The sequence below is a fragment of the Stegodyphus dumicola genome, chromosome 2, assembly GCF_044657685.1.
Source record: "Stegodyphus dumicola isolate Sdum_Otavi_A_Nest chromosome 2, ASM4465768v1".
NCBI lineage: Eukaryota > Metazoa > Arthropoda > Arachnida > Araneae > Eresidae > Stegodyphus > Stegodyphus dumicola.
The window spans coordinates 203,529,946-203,545,531 of record NC_140769.1 but is presented as its reverse complement, the minus strand read 5'-3'; the positions used below and the strand labels follow the sequence as shown (position 1 = coordinate 203,545,531).

Below are 15,586 nucleotides of genomic sequence, written 5' to 3'. Positions count from 1 at the left end.
TCTACTGGCTGACTGAAGAACACAAGAAAATTAGCTTGTGTTTTTCATGTCTTGAGAGCATAACTTAGGATGCATATTAGATTTATGTATAGCATTGTTCTAACATAGGCATTTTGACACAAAAACTCTTTTTCTGAAATGATATACCGATTTTTTTTCATAGTTCACTTCTATGACTCAAATTATGCCAAAATTCCAAGTTTTGTAAAACTGCAAGAGTAGTTTTTAAAACATTAACTCTCAAAACTGTACCTTTTCATTATTAATTGATTTTATACATTTAATAATGACTTTTTTATATTAAATTTATGATTCCTTTTTTTCAAATTCAGAATTTAGGTTCAATCCAAATAAAATTCACAGATATTTTTTTATTTATTTTAAAAAGTTGTACTTTTAGTAATTCTTATATATATTTTTTTAAACACTTCTGAATTATAACCTATGAAATATTTACCATTACCTTGAAGTAAATGTATTTCTAGGCATACCTGCAAATAATTAAGAGTTTTTTTTTTCAAAATTTCCCAAGATACAAGTGAATTTATATATTGTCATATTTCTTATAAGTCATAATAATGCCAAATGTGGTTTATGCACACTTTATTAAAATTAGATGAAAGAATAAACAATGCATCCTTTTTGGTTAGAGAAGACTGAAGGGTATCCTTTGTATTATCGCGATGTTGTTGTTTCATTTGTGGTAACCTGAGTAGTTGAATGTCCCGTAAATATACTTTTCCTTAGAATTAGGTGCTTCTTTGACCCCAGTAAACGCGAGCTAAATTTCATCAGTTGGCCCAGTAGAATGGGAGATGTAGAACTGTCGGTTAGAGTTGACTTTAGGGTACTCCTTGTATTATCGTAATGTTGTTGTTTCATTTATCTCAAAGTTGTTATTTCATTAATCGCCAAGTTGTTGTATCATTTATGGTAACCTGAGTAGTTGAATGTTATGGAAAACCTATTATAACATAATCATTTACATTATTCAAAGAGATTTTGAAACATGGGATGGTTTGCAAGGGTTTTTGTGGTGTGTGTTGCTTAGGAAGTACATTGCTTGTTTCATTGTTTAGATAGTACAATGGCTGAATGTAGTAAGATTAATTTGAAGTTTCTGTACAATTTGGAATAAAAGGGGAAAGTACATTAATTGACTGGTGTGTAAATGAATGTTTACTTAGTAGCCATTTTTGCGACAGTCCAGAACTACGTAGTATATTTTTGACTCTTATTTTTTGAATTCACGTGGCCCGATATATGGATTCTAGTTCAGATAATTTTAGGAAGTTTTTAGATGCTGTTAAGGAATTTTGTGCTACAGACTGAAGAAGAACGAATTTCTAAATAAGGTAAGTGGATATTTGCTTTGTGTAGTGTTTAAATGCATAAAAGGTTTTTCCTTTATGTTATTTTATTGTTTGGTTTAAAATGTAATTTATTGAGATTATGTATTTTTTGTTTGCCTCTACTGTAGAATTGGATGCTCTTTGACTTCTTCAGTAAAAATATATCGCTGTGTACATGGGCAAACTCAAGGGAGTACGTAAGGCATAGTTTGTGCAATTCTCCGATTTTTTGTAAGTGAAAATAGGTCGATGTGTATATGAAAAAAGTCAAGGGAGTGCGCAATGCCATTTTTGTGCAATTCTGGGATTTTTTTTTTTTTTTTTTTAAGTAAAAAGTAGGTTGATGTGTACATGGATACTGACCGACTTTATGCAATTCTTTGTCTTGTTATTTTGGCTTTGTATAGCAGCGATTTTAGGGCTGACTTTGTGCAATTCTTTGTCTTGTCATTTTGGCTTTGTGTAGAGACGATTTTTGGGCCAAAAACCATAGAGAACTGTCCAATCCTTTTTTGTGCTGAGTGTACATGCCAGCAACATAGTTCAAATCTATAAAGTAAGTATTAAAAAAGAAAATACTGAAACCGATGAAATTGAGAGATTGTGCTGATATTCATTTCTGGAAAATTCTGGATGCAAAACAGAAAAAAAGCCATGTTAGCAATAAAATATTTCAGATAGATTTTCTGAAACTACGAAGTTTTACAATAACAAATATTACAGTACCACAAATTACTTAAATCCATGGTAAATATTACAAATAGAAGCACTAATTCAAATAAATGCTGAAAATTATGAAGAGAAAAATCACTTGGGGGAAAAAACATTTTTTATTTCTTCAATATTAATAACAAGTTTTAGATAATGAGTGTATGGCTACCAAAACAATTAAATTCAATCAAAGTAAAATAAATTATAATTTTTAGCACAGGAATGTGGGCTGTTTTATTTTTAAACAAACAGACGAAATACATAACAAACTGAGGTTAAAAAACAACGGCAAGGCCTCCAGTCCAGACCTGAATTCATATAAATGATTTATCCAGGGTATCTCCCCCCCCCAAATGTCAATGCTTAAATAACTCGTATAAGAAAAATAAGACCTATAAAAATATGGGATAATTTACAGTATAGCAAGGCATAACAGGGCTACCTAGCTAAGGGAAAAACTGCTTTGTAAAGCAATTTTTTTAGACAATATGGCTTTTATTTATGTTATACAGGAAAAAATCTTGAAAACACCTATCCAACCAGCTTGCCTGCTAACCAGTATTTGAACACAGGTCGAATTACCAGCATTCAACAATTTAACCACTTGGCCATCAGTGCACATTAAAAAAAAAAAAAAAAAAAAAAAAAAATTAGTCTAATGATTACTCAATTTGTTCAGTAAAGTAATGACATTTAACAAACATATAATGAAACTTATGATGATAAATATAATGAAACGATTTTTTAATTTTTTGAGTAACACATACAAGTAAATAGTGCTCAAAATATTACTTACCAGGTGACTTCAGAAATAAAGCTAATTCTTCCAAACATTTTTTAGTTTCTAAATAATATTTGAAATCTTCTTTGGATACCAAAGGAATAATTGAAGGTGGTTTATCTGGCACTTTCCCACCAACGAGTTGCAAAAGAGCATAGTTTTCAGGTAACTGGTTGATGTCAATGTTGATAACAGTTTGATCAAATGGACACTGTTTCCTCTGAAGTTTCGATAAGCAACTTTTGCACATAGTATGGCCGCAGCCAAGACTGACAGGGCGACGAATGTTACACTCAAATTCATTATAACAAATAGGACAGGATAAGAAATCTGTCCACTGCGGTGCTTGGACAGGCATTGTAAATACGAAATAAAAGTAAGCATCACTGATACTGAATCATGAAATAAATTATGAAATTAAGAGTAACATAAAAAGTAAAATGATCCTGCATTAATCACAGAGCTTTTACAGTGATAATTATATAAATAATAATCAGCAATGGATTTTACACTCAAGGTTTGAATAGATATATACAAGATAGATTATATATATTTATCTATTCTTTTATAGATTTACAAGAGCTTTTACAAATACAAGAAACTGTCTGCAAACTTTTATGAAATCTTATAGTACCACATGGGGCAAATATTAGCAGTACACAAACCATCACAAATCGTTTATTTTTGACTGATTAACACGAACTATCAAACAAGCACTCGTCAAACAACCATATTTAATCTCACTCGCATCAGCTAAGCCTTAATTTTCGTTTTTCTCCATTAGCTACACTGATTTCCATATCAAAGGAGAAAATATAACAGATTTGCACTTTTGAACCACATAATTTACAGCCCAATACAGACATGTTTGGCAATAGTAGACTTTCCCGCTTGCCAAATTTCTGTATATAGTTGAAGTGACAGTTCTTAATCATATCAATTCCTATAACCAGCTACTAGGTGTCGTCACGTGATCTATGCAAACAACTTTCCCCTTGACGCCAAGAGTGTTCGACAACAAGCTTCCAAAGAACGTTCACAAAAAAAAAAAAAAAAAAAGAAAAGAAAAGGGAATATTGGATGTCAGAAATTATTCTGTTTTGACCAACATGACCATGGAGAAGAAAAACTTTCGCCTTTTAAACAGATAGCCATAAGGGCCCATTTCAGGATCTGTAATAAGAAAGACGATGAGATTTGGAAATGGTTCCAAAAAGAAAATAGTAGCCTGTCCAAATAAAATTGTTGAAGACGTGTACTGTTATCGATAGAGCTTCTTGTTGATCACAAATACTCGAGTACTCGAGTAATTGTACGTGTATTGAGAATTCTTTGGTCTGCTGGACAACGAGTGATAGTCTTTTTTCAGAGGCTTTCATAAAATTGCTCTAACAGTCTGGAAAAAATAATAAGCCGGATCCAATTCGAAGAATAAGGAACAACGCAATCTGCAACATTAACTGAATTAGATAATTTTAGCTTAGCTTATACCGTCCGTTATACATTAAACGCGCATGCGTAAACGTATTATGCGCATGCGCACACGCATATTCGCCGCCGTAAACGTCTTACGCGCACGCGTAAACGCCTATGCGTCAACACGACGCATGCGCAGAGTTTGTAGCTTTGAGGTCCGGATTATAGATCATTCCGGATTATGGGTGTCCGAATTAACGACTTTTGACTGTATACGGCTTTTTATTTCTTTGCTTTGTTGTCCCCATGACGTGAAAACGTTTTGTTTTTCTAACATTTTCCCTTTACTTCATTTTCTTACTTTCTTAACATTTTAATTTTTTTTCTTAATAGCATTAAATTCACAATAAAGAAATTTTTAGGTTCCTTTTGCAATAGTGACAATATTTGCCATATTAAATATTTTGAATTTTGTATATTAACTTTAATATTCTCACTTTTTTCTGGTATTCTTAATTCTACTTATTTCTTTTTATTTATTTTTCAACACCTAAATTGCAATGTTGCTTTTAATTTGGAAGTGTTTGATATTTTTTCCGCTTAAAATTATTCTTTCTCCCATTTCAAAATTTTTTTCAAAATTTCAAATTTCAAAATGGCTGCATGGGCGTTTTCGTGGTTTTCCCCATCTGCAAAGTGTATACGAGCAAGTTTCCCTTAGAAAGTCCTCCACGAAGGCATCCCTGCCCTTAGGCAAATACGCGTAGTGTGCTTTGCTGTAATCACAATAAACCAAACCAAACCCTTTAAATTTAAAATTCTGCGTTATGCAGTTTTAAATTCACCTTCTGGGAGAACTATTCCGATTACAATTTTTAATTTTGTCAAAGAGGTCAAATTGGCAACCTAGGCGTCTCTGGGTTCTTTTCTTAGTTTCAAACTGGCGTTTGAAAGGAAGTTCTCACAATGTCCTGGGTTAAAAGGTATTTTCTACAAACCAGTTTCCATAAGAATTTTCTTATGGAAGAGAAGCTGTAATCAATTTCGGCATATTCTGAAGACATTATGTCGGAGTTGATTGGATTTCTCCTCTTTCATGCTTTATTTTTACATTTTTTATTGTTGGTTTTTCTTGTATAAGTTTACTTTTATTTTTATTTTTACATTTTCAGAAATTTAATTTTATATTCTGCAGTTTTTTTTTAAATTTCATTTGAATTTAAATTTGTGATAAATTGGTTTTAAATTTCTTTCTTCCTATATATTTCTATATATGCGTGTATATATAACATGATATAATTAATATTATATATTATTAACTAATTATATTATATTACTATATTGTAATGTTGGAATATGTTGAAACTGCGAAATCTGACAGTGTCCCAAGAACTACTCACAACGCAAATGGATCACTGACCAAAGCACCAAGTCTGAAATGTTACCTTACTTTGGAGTTTGTGCACTTGAATTTGACTAGTTCGTGATTTGACACCTCAGTAGTGATCCAACTCTGATTTCACATTTGGAGGATGGGCAAAACATCCCCACATTGATAAATGAGCCAAATAAAATCAGAACACAATAATTTTCAACTCTAATTATTTGGCTAAAGAAAAGGAATGAAATAAAAAATCTTTTTAATTATATGTATTAATTTTTTAATAACCTTACAGTTAAAAATGTCCATAATGAACAAAATGAGAGCAAAGTAAAATATTAAATGATTGAAAAAATTATGAAAAATGCACTGGTACTTATTCTTGCAAACAAAACTGTGATGGCACTTACAGTTTTGTTTGCAAGAAGTAAGCTTGTTAAAAAAGAAATAAGCTTATGCGCTGTCGGCGAAGTAGATTTAATTCAATCCAATATGTTTAAATGAAATGCAAGAAAAAATGCATATAATTTAATATTCCGTACAAGGAAGTGATGTGGTGTACACATCAGATTTTTTTTATATAGTATATAATACATTTTTATTTTTTTATTTATTTATTTATTTATTTTTGATAAAGTTGTTCTGCAGAGTAAAATTCTGCGCGGAATTTTTTGTTTTTTGAGTTTCTTTTATGTTAGTTTTTGCTTATTTCACTGTTTGTGAGATATTGAAAAGTTTTGCATGATTTTTTTTTTTCTTCAACGGAAAGTTGGTTAATTTTTTATTAGAATAATTAATATTTGTATTAAGGGATATAGCTTATTTCATTGTAATTTTTTTCTCTTGAAAATATAAGATAAAATATCATTAATTTTCCTTTCTTTTCAGAATTTTTTGTTTTTTGTATTCTTTTATGTTATTTATTCTTTTATGTTCTCATTTCACTGTTTTTAAGATATGGAAAAGTTTTAGTAATCTTAGTGATTTTTTTTAGGAAACAAAGTTCTTAACCTCCTTTATACCATTTGAGTCCTTAAGATTTTGCAAAGGGAAGTTGGTTAATTTATTTATTAGGATAATTAATATTTGTATTAAGGGATACTGCTTAGTATCATCAAGTTAAATGGCTGCGATGTGACTGCTGACGCATTTTCTCAGAAGATTCCTAAAGTATCATAACATTTCAATATTTCAGAAAAAGAATCATTCAAACTATCGAGTAAGAAACTGTTTAAAAAATTTTAATTTTATTGTACAATTTTTATGTATTTTTTTACGTAGTTAGTGGTGGTTAAGAAGGGGTATATAAGTTATGCTTTAACAAATGTTTAATGCACATTTCATGCAATCAGTTTGCTAAAAATTCAAGATGTATATGTTTTTCTGGAGATACATCAGGGCCGTATGCAAGGGAGGGTTGGAATCTCAACAAAGAGAAAAAAGTTGAAAGAACTTAAGCAGCCATCGGTCCCAGGTGTGTCTTTTATGCATTTTTCCGATACGTTTAAAAGCCAGACGAAGGCCTAGAGGTTAGTGTCAAATAATGTAAACGAAATTAATTAGACACTTATATTGATTTTAAGATTGAAATCAAAATGTAGTATTACGAAAAATACTTAGAAATTTACAGACAACATGGTGATCTTAATTTAGTCAGTGCGAAACAAAGAGAGATTAAAAAATAGACGCTTACGTTTGGTACTTTGGCTACACTCGCGAACCAAATTGGCGATGGCAAGCTAGAAATCTCCCAAAGGGTGAGTTAGAGGCTTGTCAGAAATTTTCAAATATTTTTGTTTTGGAATGTTTGAAAGAAAAATAAGAAAAAGGAAGAAAAGAAACAAAGGCTAAAAAGAATAATGTCTTCATGTCATGGGTTTATCATGACGACTTAAAACAGAGTAGATCCTCTGTTAGTAAAAGCAAAGTCAAGAAAAATTAGTACAGGTATAATATATGTATAGTAATACAAATATCTACAAAGACATATTAACATTTCTTAAAGCATCCTTCTTTATGCTTCTCTATTTCAGTTTTCAGATAAAAAATTCATACCTTTAACAATTTTATAGGGTGTAGTCTACTCCAGCTTTCTTTAAAAGACTGTTAATGAAGTAAATTAGAATTTCATTTTCTTGTAAAATTATAGTAAGAATAAGAATTTCTTCCTGTTGTTGAATTTCTGCGCAAGCCATTTAAATTCTGTTAATTTGGTTAAAAACTGTATTTGCAGTTACTTTTTTAGAGATGTTAGTGTGTCAATTTTATATTATATCTATATATAATTATATCTATATTATACCTATTATTATTATATCTATATTACATCTATTATTATACTTAATTATACGTATATTATTATATCTATGGTATAATGCCATTTATACCATAGATACAGTAATACGGAAGCCCGTATTCACAAACAACTGGTTAACTCATGCGTCAAAGAATCTATGTACCACGGTAACTCACAGTCTGAACTGAAGTCAGCACATTTAGTTTTTTCCGTTGGTGAATTTACGGAATCTGATATATGACAGAGAGTTTTTTTGCAACGCATGTTGTCACTGGCTGTGAAGAATTATGTGTCTTATGTTTAATATTGGTGCAATCACCAAAGTCACCTGGGTCCAAAAGAACCTACTTCCATCAAAGAGTAAATCACTAGCGAGCGTAGAGCGCTAAGTAATTCAGATATTACATAATAATGAACATACAGTCTTAAAATTCGTAAAAATCATGTATTTCTCAAAGAAGCATGGACTAGATTTGTTTACTTTGTATTTTCGTTTTACATGTTGTTATCGCAGTATATTGTGATTTTAGGTAAAATTTCCTTTCATTTGAGTTCTTGAACGCAATGAATTCCTAATTATAAAGCGATCATAGAAAGCTCAATACATATTTAGTAAAATATTAGGTGAAATGCATTATTTAAAGAAATGTTCACTTTCATAATCCCAGTTTCGCATAAATCGTTAATTTTTGCAGTGAAATGGAGTAACATTTGGCAAAACATACGCAGAAAGAAGTAGTTAGTTTGATGTTGCTTATAACTGCGTAATAAAATATGTAAAATAAATTGGCTTAAGCTGACACTCTCATAATAAAGTCGTTTGTTTAACTTCAACCATAGAATATTATGAATCCAATAAATAACCTGATAACATGTTCTATACTTTAGCTCATATATATTATATTGTCATATAAAGATAAATTTTAATGTTAACGATTAAATTAATGAAACGGATTCAAATGCAGGATAATCGGCAGGCTGCATGATTGCATGGATTTTCTCATGAGTAATATCAATAATAATGAATATTAATCATATTATCTTAAAAGGACTTCTACAAAAGCATCCTTTATAGAGGACTTTTTAAAGACAGTCTTTGTGTTTTGTTATAGTAGAGTTTAATGTAATCTAATCAGATGTTATGAACCAGTTTCAATCATACGAATGACCTCGTCTCCACAGTTTTGTTGCAAACAATACATTTACATCCTGCTTTTTTTTTTTTTTTTATCTTATTTCAGAAGTCTTTTTATTTTTAGAATCATGATTTCTCGAAATTCCATATATTGATTTTTTTACTATCATGTAATTAGAGTGCAAGTGACTTATTATTGGAAAGCCTGTTGATTTTTAGTTAAATATATAAATTCTTAATATACAATAGGTATATGTATATTATATGAAAGCATAACAGGTCAAGTTGACAAATACATGAATTGACAGCAAAGATAAATTAATTTTCCTTTAAGAAATTTTAATATAAAAATACAAAATTTATTCATTATTTTCTGAAGTTCTTTGGAGCGCACCAGCTGTCGAGCGATAAAATCGCTGAGCATTGGTAGTTCAAGAGCTCGTGTATACGAGCCAGTTCCCCTTAGAAAGTCCTCCACGAAGGGATCCCTCCCTTTAGGCAGATAGCCCTCGCGTGCTTTGCCATAATTAAATAATCCAATCCAATCCAAATGCCAGCGAATGGGCTGGTTGTATGGGTGTTTTCTTGGTTTTTCTCACGTATAACGTGAATATGGGACAGTTTCCTTTAGAAAGTCTTCCATGAAAACATCCCTCCCCTTAGGCAGATAGTATTATACTATTATAATATCTACTAAGGGGAGGAATTAAATAAACTAAGTCAAATCTGAAGTTCTTTGTATCACAAATCAGAATTTTTTTCTTCTTTTTTTGAACTACTCCAACACTTTATTTCTAGTGCCAAGAACTGACTCTAGTAGAATTCTGTTACCTGCAATTAGCAATAAATCAGAGTACATATATTGATTAAAACAATTTCATATGTTCTTATTTATTTTAGATTTAGTAAGATAGCCTTATTTTCATAAAGCTGTATATATATCATTAAGAGTACCATTCAAATCTGCAAATGGATTTTATACTAATATTTATGTTCCATACAAAGTGGTGCCCTGTTAACCAAAAATTACCGATCAGAATCTTAATCGAATCAAAAGTTTCCTTGGACCGGAAATAAGTGTTCAGCATTCAACAACTTCCTCGTAATGTGGAGTGGAGAATATATTTAATGTTCCGAACCCACGCAAGCATGCATTGGGAAAAGACTGCCAAGAAAACGATCTCAAGGACAAATTTTAGATTAAATTCACAATGTGTACAAACGTGTAAAGTGTTTTCGGAGAAGCTGATATAATAAGTTTAATAAGGATTTCAGCTTCTGTATAATTTTTGAATAAATATCACGGAACAAAGACAGCAATGTTCTTTTTCAGGGACTTGTAATTAGGTTTAATAATTAAATCATATCAAATATCCAAAATACATTTTACTACCCTTAAAATGTATGCTATATGTTCACTCAACTAACTTCTCAGTTTTACCACATTTATTGGAACTAATTTTATTTTTAATAATTATTTAAAATACAGCAAAACCAAATGTATCAATTAACTATATACCCCATTGTTCATATCACCAGTCTTTCGGTAAATATGTCTTTTAATGGTTCATATACATTAACTAAATTTTTACTCTGCGTAAAAGACGTGCAAAATGGGAAGTGGGAAGAAAACTTTGCAAATCACATTAAACCACATACTATTTAATTTCTGCATGCTGTTTAAGTGACAAATTATTTCTTATCTTTAGGTGATTTAAATTATTACTTTTTCTTGCTGGTTCACAAATGAAAGCAAACAAAATCTGTAAATTAGTTCATAAATTCGGATAATAATAATTATGCTTTCATTTGCAAGATTTAGCACAAAAAACCATTTTTTTTTCTCCCTAGTTCTTTTAATGATTTTTCCATGTGAAATGTAAAATTATAAATGTAAAATTACATTTTTAACTATAAATAAATTAAATGATTTTCAATTAAACATATCCCCAAATTCTAGCCCATCAGCAGTCCAACGATAAATGTGCTGAACGCTGATACTTCGATCACGGTTTGATTCCAGGCTGGTTGCATGGACGTTTTTGTTGCTTTCATCATGTGTAATGTGGGTATAAACCAGTTTCTCTTAGAATGTTCTCCACGAAGGCCTCTCAGCTCTTACGATGACAGTCCTCACTTGCTTTGCCGTCATCAAATAAACCAAACCAAATCATTAACCTCTTCACTCCCAGCTTATCACGTATGATAAGGCTATTTTCCTCCGTTGTTCCACTGTATCAAAAGTGATTTGGGAGCAATGTGTCACCGACAGCCCATCGTATCATATTTGATAAGCTGAAACAGAACATTTTATTTCAGATTTTAAAATGGCATAAATTAAGTCAGGATGCTGAGAAAATTTTCTGAATAGACTCTGTAGTATTTCCGAATAATAAGGAAAAGTAATACGAACTTACAAAATAACTGAATAAAATCCATTAATAAAACACAAATGTCGTGTAAGTTTAATTAGAAAATAAACTAAAGCACATAATATTAAACTATTTTCTAATATAATAGTAATTGAAAAAAAAGGAAATCTGAAGGCTTTCAGATTTTATAATACGCCCAAAAAGGTGTTTTTTTAATGTTTTGTGTGCTACCTTTATTTATTAAATACCAAGTTCTTCGCACTTGAACCACATAAAATTCAATTCTACAGCAATATCACAAAATATTTAAAAACAGCAAAACAGCATATCTTTAGAATTTCCGGTACACAGTCTCGCACGCTGGAGGTAAAAATGTTTTTTCCCCCTATACAGTGTTGCCATTGCCGGCTTTGAAATAATTGAGTTTCTTAATTTCCTTCTCCGTGGAATGGTGTACACACTAGTGTACGTAGGTGAGAGACCTTACCCCTAATCGAATGCAGTTGTACTTTCTTAATCAGTACAAGAAACATAAGATAAATCCAAAATAATAACGTTTTGTTTAAAGAATAAATTAGCAAAAATAATATGTGAGCTGAAATAAGGAGTAAAATGAACTTTGAGAGTAAGAGGTGTAATAGAGCTGTTGAGCCAAAAAGACGTCGAACTGATGTGATTGCTGAAAACATGTACAGAGTTTCTTAATCAAAAACTTATAACTGCTTTAGAAAATATGAAATAGATAACAAAACTAATTCCAAATTTAGGCTTCCAAATGCCCATATTCGGGTGGAGACGTACGATACTCAAAATTTCACGGCTCGTTGTTTTATCACAATGCGAGAAACACAGAACATACATGTATGCAGATTCCTCATTATTTACTTTTTTAAAATATAATACAGGGCGATAATATTGGATGGCAACAATTTGTAAAGTGATTCAGAATTTTAAACGTTGGACGCAAAATGCCAAAACGAATTTAATAGCCCTTCTGACCTAACGCCCTTTGGGCTAACAAGAAATGCAACTGCATAAAAGGAACGTAAATTACCTTTCTTCAAAGATATACACTCGACAAAATTATCTTTATAATATTTTTCTTTCAACGTAATATAAAAAGAATTGCAAGCATAATAAGTTGAAAGTGGATTAAATAATGTTATCCCGTAACTCGAGACATGAATTTCCGTACGCGATCAGAGACATGGAGTAAAAATAACTACAGTGTAGTTTTTCTTTTATATCTTTTGTAAACAGCATTGAAATTTATTTTGGACACGCAACATTTTGCGGAAAGCATGTAATTACCAAAAATATAAGAAATATTAATATTGAAATTGTTAAATGTTATAATATTAAATGTTTGAAAGATGTTATAAGTAAAACACTAAACAACCTTTTAATGAGTACTTACACTGGTGTGCAAAAATTAAGGACGAAGTCGAAAAATTAGCATATCAGCTGAACGAAGAGGCAGAGCGGACAGAAAGACCAATCAGGAGATTAAGTAAGGTGATGTACGGTAGCACATGCGCAGATATGCGGGTAGACGTAATGGGGGAGTGTCTGAGTAGTATAAAGCATGTTGTCGGTGTAAGATCAGTATTTCTGGCAAAGAGATTGCACCCCGTATAGCAGTTAAAATCACACCGAGTTGCTGCCTCAGCGAGAAATGGCGAATAATCAATCTGTTGGACTACATCTGGATGCTTTTACCCGAGATTGAATCTTTGGGAAGTTGGAGGAAGGCCTCGGTGTGACAAGTGTGGCTGCAGAGTTCGGAATTGCTCACAGCATCGTTTCACGACTTTGGAGACAATTTCAAACTACAGGAACAGCTATCCGGGGGTTTAGTAGTGGTCGTCTACGAGGAACCACAGCCGCAGATGACCGGTATATTGCCGTACAGGCCAGAAGAAACAGGCGGCAGAGAGCGAAAGAAATCGCTAGACACACGACACAGCGACCGGACGACCGATATCGCGTTTTACCGTGGCCAGAAGACTGCACGGTGGTGGTCTGTTTGTACGACGCCTTGTACGGTGTGTACCTCTAACGCCTGCCCATCGGAGAAGGCGTTTTCTGTGGTGCCGGGAACACCGGAATTGGAGAGACAATGAATGGGGACGAGTACTCTTTACAGATGAGAGTAGATTCAGTCTGAGTAGCGATTCTCATCGCATACTCATCTGGAGAGAGCGGGGAAGCCGCAATCATCCCTCGAACATCATTGAAAGGGACAGGTATGGAGGTGGCGGTGTTCTCGTTTGGGTAGGCATCATGCTTGGTAGTCGTACAGACCTTCACATCTTCGACGCAGGTTCAGTCAACGGGACCCGTTATTGTAACGAGATTCTTCTTCCATATGTGCGTCTTTTTAGAGGCGCTATCGGTCCGCAGTTCCTTTTCATGGACGACATTGCACCATGTCATCGCACAGTAGCTGCCGAACAGCTCTTAGAGAGTGAGGATATTGAACGTATGGATTGGCCGGCACGATCTCCGGATCTCAATCCCATCGAGCATGTATGGGATTTTCTTAGGCAGACGCTTGGCAGCTCGTACCTTACCACCAGTAACGATTCCGGAGCTTCGATTGGCGCTGCAAGACGAATGGGCAGCAATGCCTCAACAACTCATTGACACCCTCATTCTCAGCATAGGCAGACGCTGTGAAACCTGCCTAGCAGTCAGGGGAGATCATATCCCCTATTAAAGACCGGATGTTTCTTGCTGGACACCCATCACAGGGATGTTTCGGCCTTCAATCGCATTGCGCTCCATACTACTTTTTCAATAAAGCTTCTTTTTTTCCCTCTGATTTCTCTTTTAGTAAGTGTTGTGTTGCTTACATTACTCATGTCTTTACGTATTGGGAATCTTACGGTATTAAATGTGTTGATTTGGAAAGCTTTTGTACAAAGTTATATTGAAAAAACCGTCTCGTCCTTAATTTTTGCACACCAGTGCACTTAGTTTAGATATTATGGGATAATACTATTGCTAATAAATGTTAGACATTAAAAAACAAAAATAAAGAATACAATATTTTTAAAAATTACATTATGCCATGGCGGTGCTTCAGAAGATAACTGCAGAATCGTCTGTTTCGAACACCCAAATTCAAACCTTGGGCGGGGGAGGAGAGTGTGCCTCCAGCGAGTTCATTCTGACTGAGGGGAGAAAAGTTATAACAGTTTTTGATTTGCTCTAACTGTTAAATTGTCAACTATCTCATTAAGTCAATACTGTATAAAATCATTAAATTGCTATTAATGAGTAATTTGATCATTAAAATTCTCTGCCAAATTATTAAAATTTGGCTTATATTCTGATTCACAGCATGCCAATGCAATATTGTTATTCGCATGCTCCGGAATTAACATATTTCTCTATTTGCTTTTTATAATGTTTAAGTTGTGAAGAAGCCTGTTCAAAGAGGTATATTGGGTATGTTGATCTAAAACATGCTTTCACTGTTAGTGCAAACCTAAGTATGTTTTTGGATTTAAAAAGGTCCATTACTTTAGAAACTTCTTCGCTTTTATTTTATGTGCTTTTGAGTGTTATATCAAAACGAAGAATAATAATATTTAGTTCAGAATCTTATTTGTTAATAAAACGTAACTTTTCCATTGACGAAGTTACTTGATTTGTATCTAATTCCAGGAAAGGATTTTTCGTAAACAATAAAATTCATAGATAATTTCATAGATAACATACCTTGGAATTTTCTTTTAAATTCTAAGCTAAGCAGTAGAAGGCTATCAACAAGTTTAGATAGACAATACTCCAGAATTATTTCTGGGTTTCGAATGAGGGTAAACGAAGGAAAATATTAATAGTGTTCCTCCGAAAACAAATTCCCTCCTTCTTTAACAAATTCATTTTAACCAGAAAAAAACAGATGTACAGCTCATTATTTCTGATGCGTGCTTTCCTCTTCCTTGTAACGTGGTATTTGGGCTGTTGATGTTTGCAGTGATATCTATTAAAAATACCAAGTCAGCAACCACTCCATGTCATTCAGTTTTTGGTCATAATTATCTTTGGATACCAGAAAAGATTTAATCTCCGAAAGTGTCAAAACGTTTTTTCGACTCAAGCTACCTTACTTCTGCTTGGTAAATTACATCACC

At 32.5% G+C, this 15,586-nt stretch overlaps 1 protein-coding gene across 3 annotated transcripts in view; it reads right to left on the bottom strand.

Annotated features, from left to right (window-relative positions):
- Nucleotides 1–3,789, bottom strand: part of LOC118181153 (uncharacterized) — a 115,610-nt gene extending 111,821 nt beyond the window's left edge. Inside the window, exon 1 of one of the 3 annotated variants that reach the window (XM_085811649.1) lies at nt 2,860–3,789. In XM_085811649.1, the coding sequence (XP_085667775.1) occupies nt 2,860–3,202 (343 nt within the window). In that variant the 5' untranslated portion in view covers nt 3,203–3,789. The remainder of the gene's footprint in view (nt 1–2,859) is intronic. The other 2 variants (XM_085811650.1, XM_085811648.1) reach the window with 2 other exon arrangements.
- Nucleotides 3,790–15,586: the final 11,797 nt, after the last annotated feature.